This window comes from Bombus pyrosoma, linkage group LG16 (genome assembly GCF_014825855.1).
Source record: "Bombus pyrosoma isolate SC7728 linkage group LG16, ASM1482585v1, whole genome shotgun sequence".
Taxonomy (NCBI): domain Eukaryota; kingdom Metazoa; phylum Arthropoda; class Insecta; order Hymenoptera; family Apidae; genus Bombus; species Bombus pyrosoma.
In genome coordinates this window covers 4,407,130-4,430,817 of record NC_057785.1, presented here as the reverse complement: position 1 = coordinate 4,430,817, position 23,688 = coordinate 4,407,130, and the positions used below count along the sequence as shown (strand labels likewise).

At 31.7% G+C, this 23,688-nt stretch overlaps 8 protein-coding genes across 14 annotated transcripts; 4 read left to right on the top strand and 4 right to left on the bottom strand.

Moving 5' to 3' along the window:
- Positions 1-131: 131 nt before the first annotated feature.
- Positions 132-7,670, top strand: LOC122576510. 2 transcript variants are annotated; one of them, XM_043746912.1, is made up of 15 exons: positions 132-279; positions 354-476; positions 2,122-2,273; positions 2,342-3,286; positions 3,355-3,766; positions 3,841-4,283; positions 4,368-4,507; positions 4,588-4,850; positions 4,951-5,202; positions 5,278-5,621; positions 5,701-5,953; positions 6,039-6,273; positions 6,361-6,734; positions 6,920-7,210; positions 7,310-7,670. In XM_043746912.1, the coding sequence occupies exons 1-15, from the start codon at positions 144-146 to the stop codon at positions 7,666-7,668; spliced, it is 4,722 nt and encodes a 1,573-aa protein (XP_043602847.1). In that variant the 5' UTR covers positions 132-143; the 3' UTR covers positions 7,669-7,670. The 2 variants fall into 2 exon arrangements, with proteins under 2 accessions (XP_043602847.1, XP_043602848.1); XM_043746913.1 differs by lacking the exons at positions 132-279; positions 354-476 and adding an exon at positions 1,964-2,067 and having other exon boundaries at positions 2,122-3,286.
- LOC122576517 (RWD domain-containing protein 2A) lies at positions 517-1,960 on the bottom strand. Its single transcript, XM_043746931.1, has 3 exons — positions 1,520-1,960; positions 995-1,438; positions 517-902 (listed from the first exon to the last, which is right to left on the bottom strand). The coding sequence occupies exons 1-3, from the start codon at positions 1,712-1,714 to the stop codon at positions 666-668; spliced, it is 876 nt and encodes a 291-aa protein (XP_043602866.1). The 5' UTR covers positions 1,715-1,960; the 3' UTR covers positions 517-665.
- LOC122576516 (testis-specific serine/threonine-protein kinase 1-like) lies at positions 6,575-12,346 on the bottom strand. 4 transcript variants are annotated; one of them, XR_006319783.1, is made up of 9 exons: positions 12,296-12,346; positions 12,086-12,204; positions 9,691-9,822; positions 9,192-9,495; positions 8,235-8,794; positions 8,071-8,160; positions 7,831-8,002; positions 7,322-7,425; positions 6,575-6,677 (listed from the first exon to the last, which is right to left on the bottom strand). XR_006319783.1 is itself a non-coding variant. In XM_043746930.1 (8 exons), the coding sequence occupies exons 4-8, from the start codon at positions 9,784-9,786 to the stop codon at positions 7,955-7,957; spliced, it is 1,098 nt and encodes a 365-aa protein (XP_043602865.1). In that variant the 5' UTR covers positions 9,787-9,822; positions 11,842-12,000; positions 12,086-12,204; positions 12,296-12,346; the 3' UTR covers positions 7,699-7,954. The 4 variants fall into 4 exon arrangements, 2 of the variants coding, with proteins under 2 accessions (XP_043602865.1, XP_043602864.1); XR_006319784.1 differs by having other exon boundaries at positions 7,940-8,002; XM_043746930.1 differs by lacking the exons at positions 6,575-6,677; positions 7,322-7,425 and adding an exon at positions 11,842-12,000 and having other exon boundaries at positions 7,699-8,002.
- On the top strand, positions 10,262-11,599 carry LOC122576519 (40S ribosomal protein S2-like). The gene is made up of 3 exons (XM_043746932.1): positions 10,262-10,344; positions 10,671-11,019; positions 11,077-11,599. The coding sequence occupies exons 2-3, from the start codon at positions 10,672-10,674 to the stop codon at positions 11,569-11,571; spliced, it is 843 nt and encodes a 280-aa protein (XP_043602867.1). The 5' UTR covers positions 10,262-10,344; position 10,671; the 3' UTR covers positions 11,572-11,599.
- LOC122576684 (probable DNA-directed RNA polymerases I and III subunit RPAC2) lies at positions 11,834-12,313 on the bottom strand. Its single transcript, XM_043747343.1, has 3 exons — positions 12,296-12,313; positions 12,107-12,204; positions 11,834-12,044 (listed from the first exon to the last, which is right to left on the bottom strand). The coding sequence occupies exons 1-3, from the start codon at positions 12,311-12,313 to the stop codon at positions 11,834-11,836; spliced, it is 327 nt and encodes a 108-aa protein (XP_043603278.1).
- A 130-nt stretch (positions 12,347-12,476) lies between the features above and the next one.
- LOC122576520 (myotubularin-related protein DDB_G0290005) lies at positions 12,477-13,647 on the top strand. Its single transcript, XM_043746933.1, has 2 exons — positions 12,477-13,143; positions 13,218-13,647. The coding sequence occupies exons 1-2, from the start codon at positions 12,698-12,700 to the stop codon at positions 13,558-13,560; spliced, it is 789 nt and encodes a 262-aa protein (XP_043602868.1). The 5' UTR covers positions 12,477-12,697; the 3' UTR covers positions 13,561-13,647.
- A 145-nt stretch (positions 13,648-13,792) lies between these two features.
- Positions 13,793-21,055, bottom strand: LOC122576514. Of its 2 annotated transcripts, none has more exons than XM_043746926.1 (7): positions 20,490-21,055; positions 19,878-20,398; positions 18,131-18,786; positions 16,721-16,970; positions 14,711-14,959; positions 14,392-14,639; positions 13,793-14,302 (listed from the first exon to the last, which is right to left on the bottom strand). In XM_043746926.1, the coding sequence occupies exons 3-7, from the start codon at positions 18,783-18,785 to the stop codon at positions 14,097-14,099; spliced, it is 1,608 nt and encodes a 535-aa protein (XP_043602861.1). In that variant the 5' UTR covers position 18,786; positions 19,878-20,398; positions 20,490-21,055; the 3' UTR covers positions 13,793-14,096. The 2 variants fall into 2 exon arrangements, with proteins under 2 accessions (XP_043602861.1, XP_043602862.1); XM_043746927.1 differs by lacking the exon at positions 20,490-21,055 and having other exon boundaries at positions 19,878-20,058; positions 20,235-20,442.
- Positions 21,056-21,623: 568 nt separating this feature from the next.
- Positions 21,624-23,382, top strand: LOC122576508 (protein ILRUN). Of its 2 annotated transcripts, XM_043746910.1 has the most exons (4): positions 21,624-21,827; positions 22,117-22,366; positions 22,721-23,079; positions 23,156-23,382. In XM_043746910.1, the coding sequence occupies exons 2-4, from the start codon at positions 22,212-22,214 to the stop codon at positions 23,260-23,262; spliced, it is 621 nt and encodes a 206-aa protein (XP_043602845.1). In that variant the 5' UTR covers positions 21,624-21,827; positions 22,117-22,211; the 3' UTR covers positions 23,263-23,382. The 2 variants fall into 2 exon arrangements, with proteins under 2 accessions (XP_043602845.1, XP_043602846.1); XM_043746911.1 differs by lacking the exon at positions 21,624-21,827 and having other exon boundaries at positions 22,048-22,366.
- The last annotated feature ends 306 nt before the right edge of the window (positions 23,383-23,688 follow it).

Below are 23,688 nucleotides of genomic sequence, written 5' to 3'. Positions count from 1 at the left end.
ATGTTACACACATAATTCATATATATACGAATTTGAATTAGTTCTGTTACCTGGAAGGGGAAAAAATGTAAACATGGAACACCTTTTCATCTATGAACTGTTTCTAATTGTGAATCAACATTCTAAGTATCGAGTGTGGAAATATGATATTAAAGTTTTTCCTTATTTTAATATTAATCAACACCGCGAAATGTCATGAATATACCGAAAAAAATTATGCATTAAATGCTGTACTTAAAGATACATCAAATTTCTTTGGAAAATTGAAACTAGATTATGGTATGAAATTTCTAACAATAAAATGAAGTTAAATGTTATTATTCATATATTATATTTCGAAATCTAATTTTTAGCGTCGAAAAATTTAAATAATACATTAACTGAAATTAATACAAAAATTACGGAACACATTAAAAACACATCGAAAATAATTTCTATCCGCCATAAAAGAGAATTACAGGAGAATTCTGGAGAAGGTAAGTATTTATTAAAAATAATTGAAAAATAACAAGTATATTTTTTTCTCTACAAATATATTTATTTGTTTAACATTGTTAAAGTCATGGTAGATATCTACTATTAATTATTCAAATTATTCATCAATTTTTTTGTACAAGATTGTTAAAGTCATGATAGATATATACCATCAATCATTAATCATACTATCAATTTGTAAGTTCAGTACATTTAGCTTCAATACCAAACAATTCCTTAAACACATGTTGAGATTTGTGTTCCATTAAATACTTTAATACTTGGCTCATATCATTATGACGTCCTGAAGTCGTAAAGAGTATTACTTGAAAATTACTAAATTTACGCATTATATCCATCATATCTTTACAATCTTTCTCCTCTTCTACCAGTTTTAATAGTATTTTCTGCCAATTCATAGATTTGATCTAAAATTTTCAAAATATAAAATTTAGTTTTCTATAATTATGAAAATACAAAAAAATACTTTCTTCTGTATTTAAATGAAAAAAATTGATACTTTTTGCCAACAATAGTTGCAGTCTTCTAAGGCACCTTCTATACAAATTACTCCAGGTTTCCCTGCCAGACAGAAACCCGTAAGGGAATTTGCTTCTGCCAAATCGACAATCTTCTTCCTTTTATATTTACTATATATATGGTGACTATAAATCCAAAATCTGCCAAAACTCAAATTCTTTTGATCCTTATTCTTGCGCTTAGTAATGAATTCTTTGTCTAGGTTTTTGTTGGATTTTATAAGGAAATTTTCACCATTATCTTGAAGCCATGATATTAATGCTTGAATGCAAGGCTCATTTTCTTCTTGATGTTCAAGAATATCGCTCAATGTCTGGTTTAATAGCAACTGTTGAGTTCGGCTCAGAAAAGAGCTCCTCGCATAAACCTCTGGCTTTTCTTTAGGATAATTAGATGATAGACTAATCAATAATTCTATAGATCCCTGTGAATGATTAAATACCAGATTTTTAGCAGACATTCTACTGATATATTATATTGATAAAAATATTTGTTTCAAACTTACATTGTTCAATAGAATTTCAATGGTATATTCCAATCTCCGAGGCAGTTCTTGCATCGGATTCTTGACGAACTCGTTAATATCAGCCAACACTCCATGATCTGTAATCGTTAATTCTTTTGGATAAATAGAGTGTAATGTTTCCAGCTCGCAAACCTGAGCTGTTAAATTTTCTTTTATTTCTTCGTATGTTGACATATTGCCCGTTAAAACACATATGGATGTACACGTTAAAATTATTTCTAATTTAAATAGAAAAAAAAATAAATAAATAATGTTAAGGTTATCGGAGACCCAATGAGATAACAACACACGTGTGTTATTGCTTTGATAATTGACCGCAGATCGTTCAATCGGTGATCCTGGTCAATTATCAAGGAAAGGTCTATATCACGATTACCACGAATCCTCTATACTGATACTTTTAAGAACTGATGGGGATAGCGACGGCCACTTAACCTGTACACAATATTGGCCAGTTAGTAAGACAGCGCCGTGATTTGAATCGATAAACAAAAATCGAATCGAATCACCAAATCGATAACTAAATCGTATGTTAAATCGAATTTAAATTTAAATTTAAATTTCAATATTAATTTTTACAGGTATTAATGTATTCACTGGGTTTCATGATCTTAATCGACTCAATTTCGTAAATGTCCAAGACATTAAGTTCTTTTCTCTTCAAAATGAATTTGAAACAATCTGGTTCGCTGTAGTTCTAGATATTTCCAAAGTATCCTTGTACCAGATAAATGTAACATTCTATTACTTTTATAAAATCAAAGTGAAATGCTGAATTTTATAAATTAGTTTTCATTTCAGAATGACGTTTTTTATGACACAATCTCTTATCCTGTGCTAAATGGAAAACAAATATTTGTAAACAGTTGTCCATACGGAGCACTTCTCATTATCCAAAATCAAAATGGATCTGTTATTTTAAGTTTCACCAAAGTTCTAAACAACTATTATCTGCAGCCAGTTCATGATTTTGAGTTGAACGATATAAATCATCTAACAATTTGGAATGGAATGAATCGGTTGCATTTAGGCACAGTTTCTCATTCAAACATTTCAATTTACATTTGGTTTGATAATTACTTTGATCTGATACAGGTCATTGATGTTGGTACTAAGAAATTAATTCCATTCCAAAGTAAAGGATTTATGTATTTAGCAGTGACTGGTTCTTCTACATTGATTTTTAAGTATTCCTTAAGGACCAATAAATTTGTAATGGTACAAAAATTACCATTGAGTGAAGATGTCTCTTACTTTCAATTAACAGAAGGCCATTTCATGGAACACTATCTAACTCTATCAACAGAGTCTTTCACTGTTATTTATAAGGAAATACACAATCGTTTTATACCATTTCAACAAATTTCTTCTGGTAATTTTATATTACCAGTTATTTCAAGGAAAACAATTATACTCTTAACTTTACATAAAGACACTATAGTAGCCTATCAATATAATGGCTGGAGATTCATAGAATTAAATGCAAAATTATCTGGAATCAGTCAATTTCGTCGAGTAATACTATATAATGAAGAATTATTACTAATGAGAAGCAAAGATAATAAATGGACGTTGAAACAACTACTATGGATTAAAAAGAAATCTAACAAGAATTTACAAGAAGAAATAAGAATATGGAACATTAATGCCAAGAATAGAATTCAAAGAGCAATGAAAGAAATTCCAATGCCAAAGGATCCTATCACAATTTTAAGAGGTCATATTGATCAGCTTCATGTTCATAATGTAAGATATTGCATCTATAACAAACTAAATTAAGCCAAACGAATTTAATATTTTTATTACCTTTGCAGATAAACAGACACAACTTACAACAATTAGAAGATTTATATAAGCAATATAAGAAACTGACTTTTAGATTTCAAGCACAAAAGGTTGATATTAGTAACAAGTGGCATCCCAAAATTAAAACTATTTCTTCACTACATGCAAAAACAATTCAAGTGAAATGTACAACAAAGTGTAAAATAAATCGATTGAATGTTAAGGAGAATATGAATTTCTTGACCAAGTTAATAATGTCAATAAAGACAAATCAAGAATTAAATTTTGATGAATTAAGTATAGAAGAACTAAGAAACTGGAAATGTCCTCTCTTAAGTCTTCCAATAGAAGACATTGTAGTTTCTGAATTAATTAATGGAATAACTTTACGTTATTTACAGGAAAATGCTTTGAAAGTAACTGGTGATCAACTAGTTTCTGGTAATACATTCTGACTTTCATTTCTTAATTAACTGTTTAATTATAGAAGATAATTTATGAAATCTTTATTTCAGGAAAGCATATTTTTACTGACATGAAGGCAACAAATGCTTTTATGCCATTAAATATTGCCACATTCTTAACAAAGCAAGATGTAACAATAAAAGAGATGAAAGTTAAAGAACTGAATTTAACAACAGGAGGGATTTTATTGCCATTAAATGGCTCATTCTCAACAGTTACTGGTTCAATCAAAACACCTAAACTAAAAATAAAAAATATTGATGATTTAAGGGGAAAAATAGAAGGAAAATGGAAAAGATTGTCACCCACAATATTCATTAGTGAGCCCATGATTTTATATGACAATTTCAATTTAGAAAATGTCAAAATTGATAATTTAACATCTACAGACTTAATTGCTAGTAAGACAGGGTCAATCAAACGTACCTTGTCAAATGCAATATCTTTACATGATAATATATCAGTGTCCTTAATCCTTTCAAGTGAAAAAATGGCAAGTATAATATTTCCTACATATTTAATTTTGGAAATATATTATGATATAGTAAGTAAAAGAAGTAATTGAGTTTTATTCTAGAAATGGAGCAATATCACTGTGTATGGCTTTCAGAAATGGATTACTGCGAATTTCCAAAATATTAGTATTATATCAGGAAATAAACATTTTCATCAAAATGTAGAGATAACAAAGTTCTCTTACAATAAATTAAAATCAGAGTAAGTTTACTTAATATTTGCATTAGTAAAAGAATTAATATAAAACAAATATATTTAAGCAATATTTTCTTTATTTAAAGGAAGCAAGATTTATTTTTGGAGGATTCAACATTATGTGCTACTTCTGTTATTGCACCAGAAATTAAAACTACAACGCTAATAGCGGATATTATTGCTGTAAAAAAATTAAATAGTTCACAAATTGTCGGGAGCTTGAGTGAAGATTATTTCATTGATAATTTCAAAGTAGTTTTCAAATCTATTTTGTCTGAGAAACTGTATTATCATAATCTCACTGCAAAAAATATATTTACAATGCAACTGAATAATTTGAATTTAACAGGTAAAATAAGATAATTTTTGTAATATTACATTTTTATTTGATACTTCTTATTTTATTTGATACAATTTGTAAATTCATCAATTCTTTTTTAATTATACAGAATTGAAAAGGCTTGTGAATTCATGGATTGAACCTAATATTCTCAATACCTCTATAGAAGCAACAAACTTGAAAACAAATACTCTTAGATTACCTGTTCGATTTTACATAGAATTAGGTAACAAGATAATTAAAAATCTAATATTAGAGCAACATGTTTATGTAGATTACATTAATAATATTAATATGACACATTTCTTGGATAATGCTATAAGGCTCACCGATATGAAATCTTTGCAAAATATAATATTTCGTAAGTTATAATTAATAAAAATTAATTAACGATATAACGTTTTTTATTCTATTTATTAATAGTACTTCGTTTTAGGTAGCGATTTTAGTACGAATCATATACATGCTTCTCATCTTCCATTTCATTTGATAGACACAGAGAAAGATCTTAATTTGCATAAAAAGAGAATTTCTGGTAATATAGAAGCAAATGCAATAAATTTACCATATTCTTTTAAAATTGCTGAAGATGAGACTCCAGTTAATGTCTTTATTAAGGGATCTGCAAGATTTCCACTTGAACCAGCAATAACAAATGTAAATAATATTAGACTAGAAAAACTGTTTTCAGAAATTTGGTTGACAACAAATGTTACAACACTTTATGGAAAGAATTTGCATTTTGAAAATATAGTGATAAATGGAAATGTTATTTTAGATGTGAGCAATAAATTATCATATAAATATTTTGTTAGAACATTATAGGACAAATTATTATTAAAATAATAATTACTTTTAGAATGAAATAAGTACATTAAATATTGAAATGTGGAAAGACATTTCAAAACGTGTTTTAAGCAAAACCAAGTTACAGAAAATATCATACCCTGTGTCTTTGAATAATATTGAAGTACCTTTTATTGTGGGTTCAAATGTTTCAAGACTAAAATCTTCACTATCAGATCTCAATGATATATTTGAGAATTCTTTGCTAAAGGATAAAGACCAACAAGTGAAGGCAAAATGGACATTCCATACATTAAAGGTCTTAGGTAATAATAATAAAATTGTGAGATAAAAGAAAGGATTCTCGTAAAATATTTTTGAAACAAATTTTACAATATATGAAAAATTTAGGAAACTTGAGTGCAAAACATACGATTAACAAACTGGATCTTAAGAAAAATGTTATGAGACACGATTCGAGAGAAAATATTGTAACTGGAAAGAAAACAGTCACACGTTTAACTGCAGAGAATTTGAATGGTTACAACTTTGATAAATGGGCTGCTAATGCTTTGACGAAGCTGAAGAAACATGTAATCATAAAGGGACAAAAAACATTTATCACTGCTACGTTTAGCGATATAGAGTAATTAATAAAATTAATCTATTTACCATTAAACTGGTTTAACTAAAAATTAATATTTAATTGTTATTATTCATTATTACTAATTAGGGTGTCTGGAACTGTAATGGGAAATACTATAGAAGAAGTATTAACAAAATCTACGAATCAAAGAATTTATGGCCAGAAAAAGTTCCAAGGTTCTATTAATGTATCTGAGCTCATTGTTAGTGGTTTAATAAATGATGTGAATTTGACTGAGCTAATAGATCATCAATTAAAGAAGAATAATCATACTCAAACAATAAAAACAGGAATTGAATTTCAAAACAGCTTACATATTCATGGAGATCTTATAGTTAAAGGTACTTATGGAGGAGCGGAGTTGAAGAATTTTTACACAAGTTATTCAAGTGTTTTACCCATTGCTGAAAAAATGAAGATATTTTTAGAGGCAGCCGAAACCATTAATACAGCTTTACAAAGTATTTCTTTTACATCCTTCTTTTTTAATTTTTAAGGGGGCACACCACAATATTTTATGCATATCAAACTTAAAAATATATAAAAAGAATTTTTTCAATTTTTTGAAACAGACAAAGTGGTATACCCTCCTTGAACAACAGGTAACTTTAATTATTATTAATACTTAAATATTTTATGATTATAGATCGAGCTGTTTATATAAATAAATTAGAAGTCGTAGAAGACATCATTGTTGCTTCTAATAAATCTGCAACTATTCAGCCAGTACAATGCAAATCTACAAACTCTTCCTCGCATTGTTTTAGTAAAACTGCACTGAACGGCACTGTATTAACATATCAAACAAACGACAGTGACTTTCATGTCAAAAAATTAATTGTCATGGACGAAAAAGAACTCATTGTATTTGTAAACTTTGATTCTGTATCCATATCTTTATTTAGTAATATAAAGAACGAACTTGTTCATTCAAAAGGTTTGTCCAACTTCATTTGATGTTTCTATTTTATTGAAATGCATTAATAGTCAATAAGTAGACTACGAATGTTTATGTAAATACTTTCATAATTTGTAGAACTACACATACCAAGAATAATGGAAGCATTTGCGGAGTCAAGGATAGATACCTTGTGGATCGTTCTACGACTGACTACACAGACTTTGGTCTTACGTTATCAGCCATGGGAAGATCTGCAAGAATATGTTTTGCCAGTCACGGACGTGTTTGAAATAAGTACATCTCCAAATAATCAGCTTTTGTTATTACTATCAGATGGTGTATGGGATCTTGAAGGACTAGCAAGTCCTAGAAATATTATTAGGATTTCCCTCAAAGAAAAAGTAGAGACATTCGTTGATGAACATAATTTCTATGTGCAATGTACTTCAAAAAATAATACAACTTTAATGAAAGCACGATACATAGGAAATTGAAGATTGTTAAATTAATTTTCTTGCATTATTTTTTATATGTAACTGAGAAATTTAAACAAAAGTATATTAAATATTATTTTGCTAATATTTGGGTGTCTCAATGTACAATAAATGATGTATGATTATTGTTATTCAGTATGAAAGAAACTAATAAAATAGAACCTTTAAGAGGTGTATAAAACTGTTCAAGATGTATGAAGGTGTAGAAAAATTCTCCTGATAGTAACTTGATGGTTTATGGTCGTGAAGACTCATACAAAGCTCAACATACGTATACTCCTGAACGCTACGGGCGTTTAAATATGGGTCCAGCAGCTACAGAAGACATTGTTACCTAAGCAGCAGAAATCATTATATATATTTCTTTAAAAGAAAATAAAAAGAATAAAATAAAATACAAACTCTGGCAGCTTTCTTAATCACGGTGACCTCTTCAGGTTTCGCATTAGCCGTATTGTTCATTTTTTTCTTTTCCTCCACTTTGAACAATTTCTAAAAAACAAATATTTTAATAAAAAAGAATTAAATTGCAGTGTAGTGATAAAAAAATAATTCTTCAGTCTCACAGGATCTTTCGTAGAGAATTTCTCTTCGATTTTCTTCCTCTCCTGCATTGCGTTGTTAAGAGCAGTCTGTTCAGCTGGTGTGAGTACCAGAAGTCTAGGATCCATTGCAATCCATTCACTGTGCAATGTCTGATCCAGCTTCCAGCGTTTCGAGACATCAGGTTCCAAAAGACGAGTCACTAGCTTCTTTACTTGTTCGCTTAAGGTTTCTGCGATTTTACTCCGGAACTTCCATTTGCGATTTGTTTGTTGCTCGTACAGACGTTTGATATCAGTGTCGTCAAAGGGCATTGATTTGTTTAAAAGAATGTAGAGGATGACGCCAAGGGACCAGAGATCCGCGATCTTTGGATTGTATGGGGAAGCACGAAGGATCTCTGGGGCAGCGTACGATAGAGAACCGCAATAAGTATCGCTCAGAACGCGTTTACCTCGATTATCTATCACGTAGCGAGCAAATCCAAAATCCGCAAGCTTGACATTGAAATTTGACGTTAGTAGAACATTCTCGCATTTCATGTCTCTGTGAGCAATCTCCATTTCGTGTAAATATTGAAGACCTGAAACAAAGGTAGAGTTTTTAATATAGAATAGTCATGATTTTTAATAATCCTCCTGATCTTATTTATTTCATCATGCACTGTATTTAAAGCAGGGACCAAAATAGTAATTATTTTTAAAATTTCTAATTCTTAAAAATCTTCCAAAAAATACATTTATTAAAAAATCAAACTTTAAATGTACTGGCTCTATAAATAGTTATTGTAGATGATTAAGATTCTCCTGATCAATAGTTACCAATAACAAAAAAAAATGTTAATCCTAAAAAATATTAAATTTACAATGATTATTTGTAAGAGAAATGATTTAAACTAAAATATGAATTCTTATATTATAACTTTTTAAATTTAAATTATAACAGATATGGTCTCTGATTTAAAGAGATATCGGTGTTACCAAGAGCAAGTTGTCGAAACCATACACGCGCCTGTCCCTCTGCAACCGCACCGTTCTTCAGTATAAACTCCAGAAGATCGCCGTTCTCGGCGTAACGCATAAATATGAAATATTTTGTACGTCTTTGGAATATACTATGTACATGCACCACGTGAGGGTGATTCAATTTCACCAGGATGTCGAGCTCTCGGGGAAGAAACTTTCGGACGAAATCTTTCGGCGCTAGCCCGGTGTCTATCACTTTGCAAGCCAAAGTACTATTCCTTTCTGGATCTGATTCTGGTTTATACTCCGCCAGATACACCTACGATTAAACAAACACAAATTTTATGTTAATCAAAGAAAGATTGTAAAAAATGTGCATATATTTGATAATTCCAAGTAAAGAAAACGATGTTACCGACCGAGGGGAGAAATGAATTTGAATTATACCCCTTTTTTGTAAATCGTTTATCGTATCGTTTTATAATTTTAATAATTAGCGAGATGGTTAATTAACCTTCGCGTAAGCACCTTCTCCCAGCTTTTTTAGAAATTTATAACCGCGTGCTAATAAAACTGCCTCCTCGGACGAAGTCTGACTCAAACTCGTCATGAGATTTCGCGATCCACAAGTGACATCCTACTGGTCCTGTTATAATAATTCATAACTGATTAGTAGACTGCAGATTTATATGCAAATTCATAATTTTATAAACGTAATTAAAAAAACAGAACTATTATAATGTTGTGCAAAAACTCTTATACATTTTATAGTAATTTAAGATTGTTCTTCCGCTTACTTTTATTTAACAATCAAGATTGTAGTGGAATAGAGTTCTAGCTATGAAAATATCAAAGTCATTTAACCATTTTGCCGAATTAAATATCATGCTCGATGTAAAACATAATGACAGAATTCATGGCCTACTTTATATGTATTTATATTACTTCAAACATTAAGAAAATGAATTTTTAAAAAATTAAAGGATACCAAAGAGATAAAAAGTTAATTAAAAAATGAGTTAAATGAAAACATTAGAATTCGTGTTTTATTGAAATGTATATTTAAATATCGGATGTAGCATCCAATCGAGATATATCGACTTATTCGACTTGATAAATGTGAGAGAGGTGATGGACTTTCTCCTGTAACTCAGGAGAGAGAAGGAACGTAAGTATGCTACGAGTAATTTTTTCATTTTCATTATTCGATTCTTTATGAAACACGCTTTTGTTACTTTTATAAATATAAAAAATTCTATAATTTTAATAAATATTTTAAAAATTAAATTTTGTATTTAAAATATCAATTTATTAATCATAAGAGACACGCGTTTTAGTGTTAGTGTGGTACTGCCCCCTAACAAATAAAATATTTCTACCGTTTAAAAACCTAATCAAAACCTAACCTAACTATTTTATTAAATACATTATTTAATTATTTAATTTTTCATTTAATAATCCATAAATATTATTTCTTTTGTCAATGTCAAACAGAATGGCGGACACTGCTCCAGCCGTGCGTGGAGGTTTTCGTGGAGGATTTGGTTCTCGTGGAGGAGGTGACCGTGGAGGTCCAAGAGGTAGAGCCCGTGGAGGCAGAGGTCGAGGTCGTGGTCGTGGACGTGGTAAAGAAGATAGCAAAGAATGGATCCCAGTAACTAAACTTGGACGCCTTGTTAGAGATGGAAGAATAGAATCCTTAGAACACATCTATCTCTTTTCTTTGCCTATCAAAGAATATGAGATCATTGACAAATTCCTTGGAGTTGAATTGAAAGATGAAGTACTGAAAATCATGCCAGTACAGAAACAAACCAGAGCTGGACAGCGTACTCGTTTCAAGGTAATTTTATGATTATTAATTCACTAGAGATGATATTAGTAATTTCTCATTTTATAGGCTTTCGTAGCTATTGGGGATTATAAAGGCCACATTGGCCTAGGTGTAAAATGCTCTAAGGAAGTGGCCACTGCCATTCGTGGAGCTATCATACTGGCTAAGCTTTCAGTTGTGCCAGTACGTCGTGGTTATTGGGGAAACAAGATTGGTGATCCTCACACTGTACCCTGTAAAGTTACTGGCAAGTGTGGATCGGTTCAGGTGCGTCTAATTCCAGCACCTAGGGGTACAGGTATCGTATCAGCGCCTGTGCCTAAGAAATTGTTACAGATGGCTGGTATAGAGGACTGTTATACCTCGGCCAGAGGATCTACTTGTACTCTTGGTAATTTTGCAAAAGCTACCTATGCAGCTATTGCCAAAACCTATGCCTACTTAACACCAGATCTCTGGCACGATCAGGCACTAAGGAAAGTTCCTTATCAAGAGTTCGCAGACTATTTGTCAAAAAGCCACAGAGTTGTGGGCAGACAGAGGCCTGCTGAGGTTGCCTAAGAAATAAACTTCCATGTAAATTACCTAATTCTGGTCATTTCCCTTTTCTTTCCTATTTTTATTACATACCATATTTTGTAGGTAGACTGGTAGATGTTTATGCACTTATGGTATATAAAAATGCAAAAATTTACAGAACAGACATGTAATATAAAAAAAATTGTAAAATATTATCTAGTTAAATATTATTATTTAGAAATGATAATAGTTATAAAATAGTTATAATTAAATAAATTATATATTTCTGTAAAAAATAATATCTCTACGTACTATCTACAAACATATCTCTAGAAGTCTTAAACTGTTCATAAGCATTGTTGAAAGTTTCTAAAGTGTGATCACAAATCTTTTCAAAATCTTGTAATCCTTTTCTTAGTATGTCTATAGCTTTTCCGTTTTTCGCTTGGATCCTCAAGTATATGTTTCCTTCTGATGGATGATTGATGAAACAAGCACAAAACTCCACATCAGGACTGTAATAAAGATGATTAATAATTAATATCGTTGAACTTACGTTTTAATTAATGCGGCGTACTTTTGCGAGATTACTGCTACTAAAGAATTTCCCAAAGTATAACCTTCACCCATGAATACAAAAGTTTTACACTTCTCGGATGATTGTTCGCTAATCACCTGTATATAAAGTTTCGATAATAGGTTATGTTTTATATTCTATATTGCAAAACATATAATTTATATAATTTAATATTAATAAATATCGTACCTCTGCTAATCGACCCATTTTATCAACTATTAAACTAATTACTGTAAAATATATTATATTATTATAATATTAAATTCACAGTATCATCGACGTCGTCACTACCTCGTTGAATATACAGACGTTCTTATACTACATAACTTAACCCGACATAATGTTAGATACATAACTTGACATAACCTACTTACTTTATGTTCAGATTCACTTAGTGTATTGCAAGATAGATTTAATGATCTTAATAAGAAATATTAATTATAACTTTTATTAATTGCAAAGAACAATATAGTTCGATGATTTAGTTAAATAAGGGAAATATTTTTCATTATCTAATTCCAAAGTTGTTAATAATTCTGCATTATTAATATAATAAACAACGCGAAAATAAACAAAAGAAGGGTAAAAAAAATGTCTATAAAACAGTTAATTTTCAATGTACCATTGAAGTTAAGATTTCAAAATATTGGTCCAAGATATTACTTTTCAAAGGGAAGTACAATTATTGAATCCGCTGAGGAGGAACCTATCCTTATAGAAGAGAAAAATAATACTGACTTAGAAAGAAAGAGAAATAAATCAAGACTTACAGAAGCACATAGGAATATACTGTTAGGGAAAAAGCCTTACGATAGACCACAAGATTGGTTTCATGAGACAGTCAAATATAAGAAACGAATATTAGGAAGGTATGGAATGGAAGCTTTAGGAGAACCTGCGGGATTGGCTTGGCCTACTCCTGGAGAAGTAGAAGACATGAAAGAATATGAAAGTCTTGCACATCCATTAAATATTCAAGAAAGATTACAACAGATTAAAGAAAAAAAGAAGATGGAAGAAGAAGCATTGTTAGCTAGGTATGTAAAAATAGTAACATATATATATATACCATAATATAACAATAAATGTCTAAATATATATTTTTCTATAGGCAAGCGCAAGTAGAAAAGAAAATGGCCACTATGAAGCAATTAATAGCTCAGGTACAAGAAAAAATAGCTCAAAAGCAGGAGGCAGAATTGGAAGCTAAAGAGCGAAAGGAACGTAAGATTGAAGAGATTAGACGTCAATTGATAGCTCAAGGAACTATGTCCACAACAAAACTAACAGAGGCACTGACTATGGCAGAAAAAAATGAGAAGAAGTTAAAGAAGGAACTGAAGAAAGCAAAGGCATTGGAGAGAGAAAAGAAATTAGCAGAACGATTGCTTAGAAAATCTGAAAGTAATAAAGCAGAGGAAGATGAAGATGAAACAGATTCTCAACAAAAATAATTAAAAACCTACAAAACAGACAGTTTGATGAAAACGTGTTGTATTGTAAAATAATTTCTACATAGTAAAATGAACACTTTACAAACATCCACTGTTAGTTGAATTCCTACTTCTCCATATATAAAACTTTCAAAGTAATCAGAGTTTAAAAGAATAATAATATTTACAGCTCGTAGTAAATATTGTATTTTCTTTTGCTAATACAAAAAACGGTACATATTATTCTGTAAGGGCTAAAAGAAAACTATACTAATATGTAGTATTAAATGACTCGATAAGACACATATCCAGGCACAATTGGAGCAATAATATGCTGCATTTCATTCAACTTTGCTCACTCATAGGTTTCGAGAATCCTATGAGACTTGCTGTAGCACTGTCGAAAAAGATCAGCTTTCAACCATCGATTCTTGAAATTCCTTTTCATCGATACCACTATGAATATCTTCTCCGACTTCCACTTGATCGCAGTCCTGATTATTTTGTACGTGCAGCTCGTCAATTACAATTAATCGCAACTTGTTTTTCCCCATATGTCAAGCAGATTGAATTTGCGATGGAGACGACAATTCATAGAACTGGAAACTTAACTCCTCTCCAAAAAGATTTTCAGGTGTAATGATTTCTGGTTCAACCATGTTCAGGCCCAAAGTAGTAGGATTTAGATCTGTGACTAGATAACCTTCACTAATAAGTCCACATTCTTCTGCAACCACTTCCTTTGATACTGGGTTAAGGAAATCTACAAAGATATATTTACCAACTTAATCAATAACATTCAAAGTTGAACTCCTATTCATAAAAGCTTTACTGTTTAATTAATTCGATTACCACTTTCTTTCACAGGATAATGAAGCTCTTGTGTTTGTTGATTGGATTGGGTTGATTCATGTTCATTGTTGGAGACTATCATAGGTACAAGATATTGTACCTCTACTTCCTTCTTGATACCACTAAGGATTTCTTCAGCACAGTGTTCTAGCGTCACAGAATTCACTACATTATCAGCCTCTTCTTCTGAAGACTGTTGTGTAATGCTGGCAGTTGCCGCTTCTACTTCATCTATTGGATTCATTTCACTGAAAATATCAGTGGTTAAAGTAAATAAACATTCCATCATGAATTTTTTATCTAAACAGTGATTAATTACCTGATGTTCTTCCTCAGATTTTCAACTTCAACAGTGTTCTTGCTCATTTGCTTTATGGAAGAATTAGCGTTAAAATTGTTAATGGATTGTCTAGGTCTAGGATCGCCTGAGCGATTCGCAATGGCCCATAAGTGACCAGCTCCATGTGGTGCCTTTGATCCCTTCCTGAAGTGGGGATTTATGGAGAGGTTGTGCCGCACAGAATTTTTCCAACGATCGTCGTTGCTTTTGTAATAGGGAAAGTGTTCTCTAGATATAATAAGAAAAATAATTTATTAATTTTCCAAATATGGTAAACAAAAATAAGTAAGTTAGGCGGGAATTGATAAGTTTTATAAAAATTGTTTTTAAATATAGAATTTACTATATAGAAAAATTCTAATTTTGTTCCTTATTCAATGAGCAATAAATAATCATGTGAATGTCTACATTTGCATAATGACAGACGTTTAAATAGTTCCTGTCACTTGTCGGTTCAACATCGACAAGCGTGCTCACCCCACGAGAACAATTTTCTTCACCTGCTTGCGGCGACGTCACGGAGTGTTACACACTCCCCTAATTAATTCTCTGTCTTTAGGAAAAGAAGAAAGAGCCGCTGGAACGCCCCAAGCACAAGGCTTTAAATAGTAACTTTATCTGATCCAATAACTACATACATGTATCTAATGATTATGCAAACAAAAAAAGAACAATGCACCTTTACATTATAGATTTTTATTGATTTTCATTATGGTTGGTTTCAAATAATATGAAATATCACTTAATTTGGAAATTTGTTTGGTATATGTGACCTAATTACCAAAAATAAGTTAAAAATATCAAAAACTATCCAAAGTATGAGTACAAAATACCCAGTGTAACAACTGATTTCTTTCAGAAAGAATAAATTTTTTAATTGTTCTATAAGTAAAGAGAATTTTATATATCAGTTACATTATTACACCACTTTGATCCTCTTCATTAAATAACCAATACCATTAATACATACATTAAATACATAAAAAAGAAGAAATCAAAAGGGAGAAAATAAAATAAAAGATCAAATGTTTCTATAAAAATGTCATTTTGTAGATTTGTAAGTATCGAATTCATCTCTCTGGAAGTGATTCATCCTAAGTGTACTATGTAATACATTCAGTATATATGGTTCTCCTTCGAACCGTAGGAAATGTAGGAAACGAGTTTCTACGAATTTACGAGAACGTGGTCCGCGTCGATGCGGGGTAGCTGGTCGGGGAGGGTCGCGTTCTTAGATGGTACCCCTTGGCACCGCTGCCCTCGCTACGCAGTGGTACCAGCTGGTACCAGCTCTTTTGCTCGTTTCAACCCTCCCTCTACTCTCCACCAACACGAATGTGCACAATTTACTGGTTCTGTGCTTTCACCTGTTCGATCGAAGGTTTGTCAAATATAGATAATATAGATAATCGAGCCCCTGAACTCATTTTCAATCCTCCTCTTACAATATTTACCTAATACATAATTGTATTTCTTTCTTATAGCTCTAACATCTGTGAATTTAGTTAAAATTTTATGTATTCTTTTCCGTATCCTCTATTCTCGTATTTTAACTTAATTTCAATAGAACATTGTGGATTTTGTGTTCATGGAGAATTTTGGTCAAGGTTTACCACAGATAATCTTCAACAAATAATTTTGATAATAAAGATTAGTGTCTTGACTATGAATGTTTCTAGGAAATTTAAATGTAGAAAGATTTAGGAAATGTACTTGATATGGGAAAAGATGCAAGATATCCAAAGAAAAAATATTCATTAAGAAAATATGAATTTGCATAAATACCTAAATTATTAATTACGACATTATTACTAATTATTATTTTATAAATTCAGTACCTATACAAAGTTCTAGTGGTTTAAATACAGAGTCTATTGAAAATTGTTCTATTAAAATGAATATATAATAATTCCTTTTTTCTACTTTTTTTTTCATTGAATTGACGAGTATGGCTTCCGAGGGGTTCAAATACTCTTGGAAAGTACTCACGAGATCCACTGATAAATAGCTGACACCGTGAGCTCTCCCCTTTCCCGAAGAGCGTGTTCGATAAGCTCTGTGTACGTGAAAGGCGGCTTCTTTGGGCCGTTACATCGGGAAGACGCAAAATTTCTATTATCCAGGCAAGAGTAACTATGATTCGACTCCTGATGTGACGATCCGTTTTCGTTGTAACTCCTTTTCACGTCGTTCACGTAAGTAGATCCATAAGAACGTCCATTTACCCTTGTCTTATTCCCTGCGTAAAAAATATGAAACATATGATTTCTTCGAACTACATTGGTGAATAATTTTGTAAATACATAGGAACAACGAGCACGACGTGATTTTTTGTGTAAAAGTAAGAAGTATAGAATAGAAGTTTTTCATTTTTTGGCTTAGTCTTGGAGGTAATAGACTTTGAAAACTTATCAAGTAGAACTAAATAATCGACAGGAGGTCATTTTATGTGTGAAAATAAGTCGAAAATGTAGAATAAAATTTTTTCACAAGAGAAAATTTTGTTCCCGAGAAAAAGAATGTACTAGGTCAATTTTTAACTAACCATGTTCAAATTCGATTTTCTCGAAGACTAAGCCGAAAGTGAAAGAATCTTATTCTATATTTTTTCCTCATTTTTGTATAAGGAATCACATCGTATTTGCTTTTACATGTAATTCGGCCGGACTCTGTAGATGCGTATTGGAGTTTATAAATTATATTTCTAACAATATTTTAAGTCATAAATAGACGGCATATTTTTATGAACACAAATTAAGAAACAGAGAATCTGAATAGAATATCGTTACAGCTATTGAACGGTATAACAAATACTCTGCTCTGAATATTTTACGTATTTTTCATATTTATATGCATAGATTTCTATACCTTTAAATCTCGCATAAATGCATAAAAAATCGTGGTCTAGTCATAAGTCAACTTTTTCATGATTTCACGAAACATAAAATTAATTAAATAGACTGCGGATGTTTATGCAATAATAAAAATTCAAAGATGGAAAAATGTACACAAGACGTGTAATGCGCTACAATACAGCGACGAACATGTAAGTAGGAAAACTCCAACATAATTTAATTTGCAATTACTCAAAGTAAAATTGTTAAAGCTTATTTATCTCTATAATGCATTAAATTGTGATCTGCTCTTATAAAAATCCTATACTGTACGAATAAAATAAAGATAAGGTTTATCAGAAAATACAATCAATTAAATTTACAAATAATTCCCTGTTTAACCAATCTCCCTACAAAATATCATACCCGTTATAATACTTAATCGATACAAATCTCAATTATACATTTCTCTAGTTATAAAGCTATTAACTATTTGCAATACATAACTATCCGCAGTCTAACTATTAAACATAAAGGTTTGACAGTATCTTGAATAGCTGCACACCACTGTGAACGTCTTTGGGCGAAGGTACAGTGGACTTTTCGTCAGCAGCCTCGATAAACGGATCCAACTTGAAATCCAGCAACCAGGAAAGGTTTCCAGTCTCCTGATCATCAAATTGTTGCTGCTGATGACTACCAGAAGACACATCGGTCTTGCCCTGTTGTATGTTAGGCGATGGAACGGTAACAACTGGCTCCCAATAGTCAGAGCCAATAGGATAGCTCGTTTCCTCGATTTGGATCTCTTGGATCACTTGTTCTTGCCTGTGTTCGGACGACGAGGAGGATGTGGTGGGTGAAGCCGCGATATTGACAATGTTTTGCTGGGATTCTAGCTCCGAGACGGTTGTCCAGGTGCAATTAGTGCCGTCCACGAGAAGTACTTCCAATCGAGCGACTGGACACTCGTCGACGGCTTCCTGGGCCGATAACGGAGAGAATAGAGCCGCGGTGTCTCCTATTACTTGGTTGGAGGCGACTACTTCCATTGGAGCTTCGATTTCTTGGTACTGATACCGTTTGTGACCGTTCTGGACCTCCTCGCAGAAGTTCTCGATATCCAGATCCTCGAAGATGCGTTTCTTCCCGACACGGGACTGATTGTCCGATAACTCGTGCTCCGGGACACCGCCCGTGCCAGAGGACGGCCCAATCATGCTGTCGAAGGCAAGTTTTAGTTCATTTCTTATACTAATGCTTATATGTGCATGGTGTGCCAGGAAAGTAAATTGCGGATTTTTATGAACGTAACACTAAAGAAGCGAAATCTGAATAGAAATTTGTTTCATGTATTAAATATTATAATAAATACTTTTCTTTGAATATTTTATATATCTCTGCATTATACATTACACATTATATGCATTTTTGCACCTCCAAATTTTTCATAAATGTATAAAAAACCCAATTTCCATACTTTCCCATACTCTAGCTTTTGTGTCAGTTACAGCTCACTCATTTTGCCCAGTACGTGCGATTTTGTTTATAACGATTTATCAAAATACGTGTATTAGATACGCATCGCGAAAATGGAAGAATCACGTATCAAGCAACGTCCCTACAATTCTGTGTCAAACTTAAAGAAAACGTTATGGAAACATACGATAAAGTGATAATTTGATAAATTTCATTCATTCTTCTCTTTTTACAAATTCATTCAATGTATTCGCTGTATACGATGAATGAATTTGTTTCTTAAGGACGACTGAATTAAAAGATCAAGTTTAGCCACAAACCATGAATTGGAGCTGTCTTGTGAAAACCCTATAGAATTCACGAAAATATAAAAATAGCGTAGATAACCCATTGAAAACCAAAGTTGAGCTAATACATTTCATTTGTAATTTCTCTCAATTGATTTGCATTAGCAGATTTTATCGAATTTACATTGTATATTTTTGTAATATAGAATATTTTAATCTTGTTATTATTTCTTCATTTATCTAAATTTCACACTTACATAAAATTAAAAAAAAAATTAAACTATTTTATAATACTATCATGAATCATTTTTTTCAAGTGAAATTCTTATTGTACCTTCGATTTGTGTAATGGATTTCTGTAATGTATCTACTATTTTAATATACTTTTTGTAACCTGATAAAACAATAACCTACTTTGTTTACGTTTTTCTAATAGCATTTACGCAACTTTTACGTATTACATGTATGTATTTTACTGCTTGGTCTTTGATGGGTTAAATAATGATACTCTAAATTGGCCACAATATCGAATCCACCTATACTTACCTTAATTCTCCCAGTATCTCGACTTCGACGAGATTATTATCACCAATTATTCCGCGATCGTCGAAACGGAGCTATTAATCGTAAAATAACTTCCAACTTTCATCACGATGTCCTAACGTCAATATGAAAGTAATTTTCCAAGGATTTTGAACGTTTCATCGATGCACGAGCTCGCGTTTCTCTAAAAAAGAAAAAAAAAGAGAAAAAAGAAAAGCTTGGGATTATCGATGATGAAGAACTCGCGACTAATTAACGATAGCCACTGGTTCACACGGTTCAAATATGTCTCATTGCGAACTGCACTCCCGTTTTCAATCGACACTCATTCCTTTTTGTCCACTTTGTACGCGAAATCACCTTGCGATCGGACGTTTTTGGAATATCTACATGATCAACTTCGGATCGCGACTGTCTTCTCTTTCGTATTTCAATTGTTACGCGGCGTGATGCGCACGCATCCTCGAAACCAGATGCAGGAGGGGCTATAGACGCATGCGCAGTGCGGCAACAGAGATTTGGCGCTTAAGTGCGATCACGTAACAAGAACAAGAAATGTTATTACACATACTGTAACAAATAAAAGATTAGAATAGTTTATATTTTAATACTTACAAACTTATAAAATAAAGGTATATACGACTTTTATTTTGAATAATCGTTATTTAAGGAATTGAAATTTTTCTTCTCATTATAATTCTTATATCGGTTACTATATTACTACTAGCTTATTCCTTTGCTTGCTTTGATTCTTGTATCAATTTTACAATACATTAAAATAGTCCATTGTGTATTGAACGATAAATTATGATTGGAATGCGGATATCTATTTATTTATGGGAAATTTCAGAAATGCACGTAATATGCAAAAATATATGAAATATTTAAAATGTAACATCTGTTATGATATTTAATAGATACAAAAAATTTCTGTTTAGGTTCCATTTTTCAAATTTTATTCTTAAAGATATTAGTTTGCATAAATATCTCTCCAACTCTATTTATGATATACATAAGCTTTAGACTTAGAAGTTATGTTTTACAAAAAGATCTTGCTAAAGGATAGTATTTTTTGCAGATTTACACTTTTGTTCATTACTATATATAAAATTTTAATAATATTCCGTATCGATATACCGAACAGTTTACATTGGTTAGGATTATTTACATTCATTTTTATTTCTGCATTTTCTCTTATTGTAAATTTCAAGAAATTGAAGTATTTATAACAATATGATTTGTAATTTCATCTCTTTAATAATATAACTAAGAAAATGGAACCTATACATAGAGATTTAATTCATTCACTAAATATTGTAACAAGTACTTCATTTTAAATATTTTATAATTTATATTTTTGTATGTTATGTTTTTGTATTATGTTCTCTTAGATTGTGAAAATATAAGTAATATAGTAGTTAAAGATATAAACAGTATAGATAGGAATAGAAGGAATAGGTTTAAAGAACAGATTTAAAAAATAGATTCAAGAAATGAAGAAATGCAAACCGGAAATCATTCTAAATTGAAAGGTAAGGATTAAGAATAATAAATAATAAAATAAATATTATGTTCTTTATATATATATTTGCATTCTGTGCATTCTTGCATTTGTAGATTTTTGATAAACGCATAAGAATCTACAATTTACGATAAATTATGTTTTACTTGATCATAATGCGCCAATAATTAAAATTCATTTGACCCCTACATATATGCAACCCAAGTTGCGTGTATGTAGGTCCGCGTTGACGCTGCGGACGAGTTGATTTCGAGAAGAGATCGACGTCCGTTTTGTGTATTTATTTATTCGCTGTAGAAACACGGAGACTGGCAGCGTTCAAGGTCAAGGTGACATCACACAAATTAAGGGATAGAAGGTGACAGAGTCAGATTTTTGTCATCCACGGGACTGTACTCATAATCGGTACATTTTTGGGTAGAGTGTGAAGTGTATGTATCCACTGCGCACAGATCATAGACATCAGAAGTATAGACTGCGGATGCCGTGTTGAGAAAATGGGCTTCGTTAAAAAAGAGATAGAGAAATAAATAACGCGTCTCTCTTTCCTTTTCTATGGGCGGAGCATAGTATCTGTTAGAAAGAGACAGTGATACCACGTTAGATATGTCTATCTCTTTTTTAACGAGGACCATGCTCTTCATTTGACACCCGCGGTCTATATTTTTCATGTCTATGGCAGGGATGAACGTCATGAAGAATGACATTTAAAATTTGCAGTTAAAGATCAAACGATAACAGAACAGAGAAGTCTCACGGATTCGCGGTGTGACAGTTCCATTACATGGAGTATTGAACGAAGGACGAAATACATTATGAACATGGACAACGTGGACCAGCATTTGCTTCACCAGTTTAGTTGTCTAGGCACCACCGACAGAGATGATCTGGTGAAGCAGCTGCAGAAGCTGCTGGCTGGCAGCCAGCTCAACGAAACTACTGCTGAGTTCTTTTTGGATATGAATAATTGGTGAGATACTCTCCCACTTGTAATCGTTCTACGTTGGTCAAGTTTAGTCAACCGACCTAACCCTACCGTCGCCATGTTTACTTGTTGTATTGTCTTATCCATCCTTGCTTATTTATGCATTTATATCACTAACAACTCACACTCGCATAACATTTGCAATTTCTTCAGTTATTGCTCATGTATTACATAAATTATTGTTCAATGGAGTAAAGCTACATGAGAATATTAACTTATTCTTTAAAACTGTAATTATGGAAGACAAATATGATGACTGTTGTATAGACATTTGTTGATGAAGCATAAACAAATAAGTAAATGTATATGTATGTGCAAATAATCTACATAAAATTTTAGGAATCTCCAAGCGGCAATTTGTAGCTACTTTGACTTTGAGTCTCCAGTTCAACATAAATTTCCTTGTATGATGCTGATAAGCGATAGCACCATTGGCGAAGGAGAATCAATACCACCACTTACTAATTTTCGAAAATCATGGCATATACAAAACAGCGGTAGAGAAGCATGGCCTGATGGAGTTTGCTTACAATATATAGGAGGAGTGCAAATGGGTGAATGTACAAAAATACCAGTCCCATCTCTAGGCCCAGGAGAAATAACAGAGGTGAGCGTCGATCTTCAAAGTCCTCCACATTGTGGTACATTTCAAAGTAAATGGAGGATGATGGTAAAATCTACAGAAATCTTGTTTGGAGGTAAAATCATTTACCTTCTTGTTGTTACTCATCTGTGATAGTATCTTTTAGTAATAATCTCTCTTTTTAAATTTAGATGTTATTTGGATAACTATTACAGTAAGTGAAAGTGGCACTCTGGCCATTACTCAACAACTGCATCAGTTAAGTACTTCATCGTCTAATGATACAAAAATGTGCTAGCCCTTAATGTCCAGAGAATTTTCTTAATTTTCTTCTCACATTTTTTAAACGCTTTCGATTATTTTTTAAATCAACCAAATTAAAAATGACATGTTCGTTTAAAATATCACTTTAAAGATACTAGAAACGTTTTTATTTCCTTCTACAATCACGCGAAAAAGTAATATTTTCAATGGATAATTATATATATGATTTAAGATAGTACTGGATCTAGACATTGTATAAAAGTAAAATAATTTTGTTAAATTCTGAAAGTTGCTTACACAAGGCCTTTTACCGTCCATGCTTGTCAGTTACATCCTTTTGAAAAATCTTCTTTTACTTGATTGTTTCTGTGATGCAAAGTGTGGCGAAATGATTATGGTTTATACTTGTTAGAGCTGTAACAGACATGTATGGACCACTTTTGAAAATGATACTGATAGA

What these genes read in the sequence shown, in the direction of transcription:
- LOC122576514 (XM_043746926.1), bottom strand. Translation starts at nt 18,785, where the DNA reads ATGATTGGGCCGTCCTCTGGCACGGGCGGTGTCCCGGAGCACGAGTTA. An exon ending in AATCTGAGGAAGAACATCAG is followed by an intron (nt 14,640 to 14,710) that starts GTAATTAATCAC and finishes TGATATTTTCAG; the next exon opens with TGAAATGAATCCAATAGATG. An exon ending in TTATCCTGTGAAAGAAAGTG is followed by an intron (nt 14,303 to 14,391) that starts GTAATCGAATTA and finishes ATATCTTTGTAG; the next exon opens with ATTTCCTTAACCCAGTATCA.
- LOC122576516 (XM_043746930.1), bottom strand. Translation starts at nt 9,786, where the DNA reads ATGACGAGTTTGAGTCAGACTTCGTCCGAGGAGGCAGTTTTATTAGCA. An exon ending in GAGAAGGTGCTTACGCGAAG is followed by an intron (nt 9,496 to 9,690) that starts GTTAATTAACCA and finishes GTTTAATCGTAG; the next exon opens with GTGTATCTGGCGGAGTATAA. An exon ending in AATTCTCTACGAAAGATCCT is followed by an intron (nt 8,161 to 8,234) that starts GTGAGACTGAAG and finishes TTTGTTTTTTAG; the next exon opens with AAATTGTTCAAAGTGGAGGA.
- LOC122576517 (XM_043746931.1), bottom strand. Translation starts at nt 1,714, where the DNA reads ATGTCAACATACGAAGAAATAAAAGAAAATTTAACAGCTCAGGTTTGC. An exon ending in TTGAAATTCTATTGAACAAT is followed by an intron (nt 1,439 to 1,519) that starts GTAAGTTTGAAA and finishes AATCATTCACAG; the next exon opens with GGATCTATAGAATTATTGAT. An exon ending in GCAACTATTGTTGGCAAAAA is followed by an intron (nt 903 to 994) that starts GTATCAATTTTT and finishes TGAAAATTTTAG; the next exon opens with ATCAAATCTATGAATTGGCA.
- LOC122576684 (XM_043747343.1), bottom strand. An exon ending in GTAGCAGTAATCTCGCAAAA is followed by an intron (nt 12,045 to 12,106) that starts GTACGCCGCATT and finishes TCTTTATTACAG; the next exon opens with TCCTGATGTGGAGTTTTGTG.
- LOC122576520 (XM_043746933.1), top strand. Translation starts at nt 12,698, where the DNA reads ATGTCTATAAAACAGTTAATTTTCAATGTACCATTGAAGTTAAGATTT. An exon ending in GAAGAAGCATTGTTAGCTAG is followed by an intron (nt 13,144 to 13,217) that starts GTATGTAAAAAT and finishes ATTTTTCTATAG; the next exon opens with GCAAGCGCAAGTAGAAAAGA.
- LOC122576508 (XM_043746910.1), top strand. Translation starts at nt 22,212, where the DNA reads ATGAACATGGACAACGTGGACCAGCATTTGCTTCACCAGTTTAGTTGT. An exon ending in TTTTTGGATATGAATAATTG is followed by an intron (nt 22,367 to 22,720) that starts GTGAGATACTCT and finishes ATAAAATTTTAG; the next exon opens with GAATCTCCAAGCGGCAATTT. An exon ending in TACAGAAATCTTGTTTGGAG is followed by an intron (nt 23,080 to 23,155) that starts GTAAAATCATTT and finishes TTTTAAATTTAG; the next exon opens with ATGTTATTTGGATAACTATT.
- LOC122576519 (XM_043746932.1), top strand. Translation starts at nt 10,672, where the DNA reads ATGGCGGACACTGCTCCAGCCGTGCGTGGAGGTTTTCGTGGAGGATTT. An exon ending in GACAGCGTACTCGTTTCAAG is followed by an intron (nt 11,020 to 11,076) that starts GTAATTTTATGA and finishes CTCATTTTATAG; the next exon opens with GCTTTCGTAGCTATTGGGGA.
- LOC122576510 (XM_043746912.1), top strand. Translation starts at nt 144, where the DNA reads ATGATATTAAAGTTTTTCCTTATTTTAATATTAATCAACACCGCGAAA. An exon ending in TGGTGATCAACTAGTTTCTG is followed by an intron (nt 3,767 to 3,840) that starts GTAATACATTCT and finishes TCTTTATTTCAG; the next exon opens with GAAAGCATATTTTTACTGAC. An exon ending in GCTACGTTTAGCGATATAGA is followed by an intron (nt 6,274 to 6,360) that starts GTAATTAATAAA and finishes ATTACTAATTAG; the next exon opens with GGTGTCTGGAACTGTAATGG.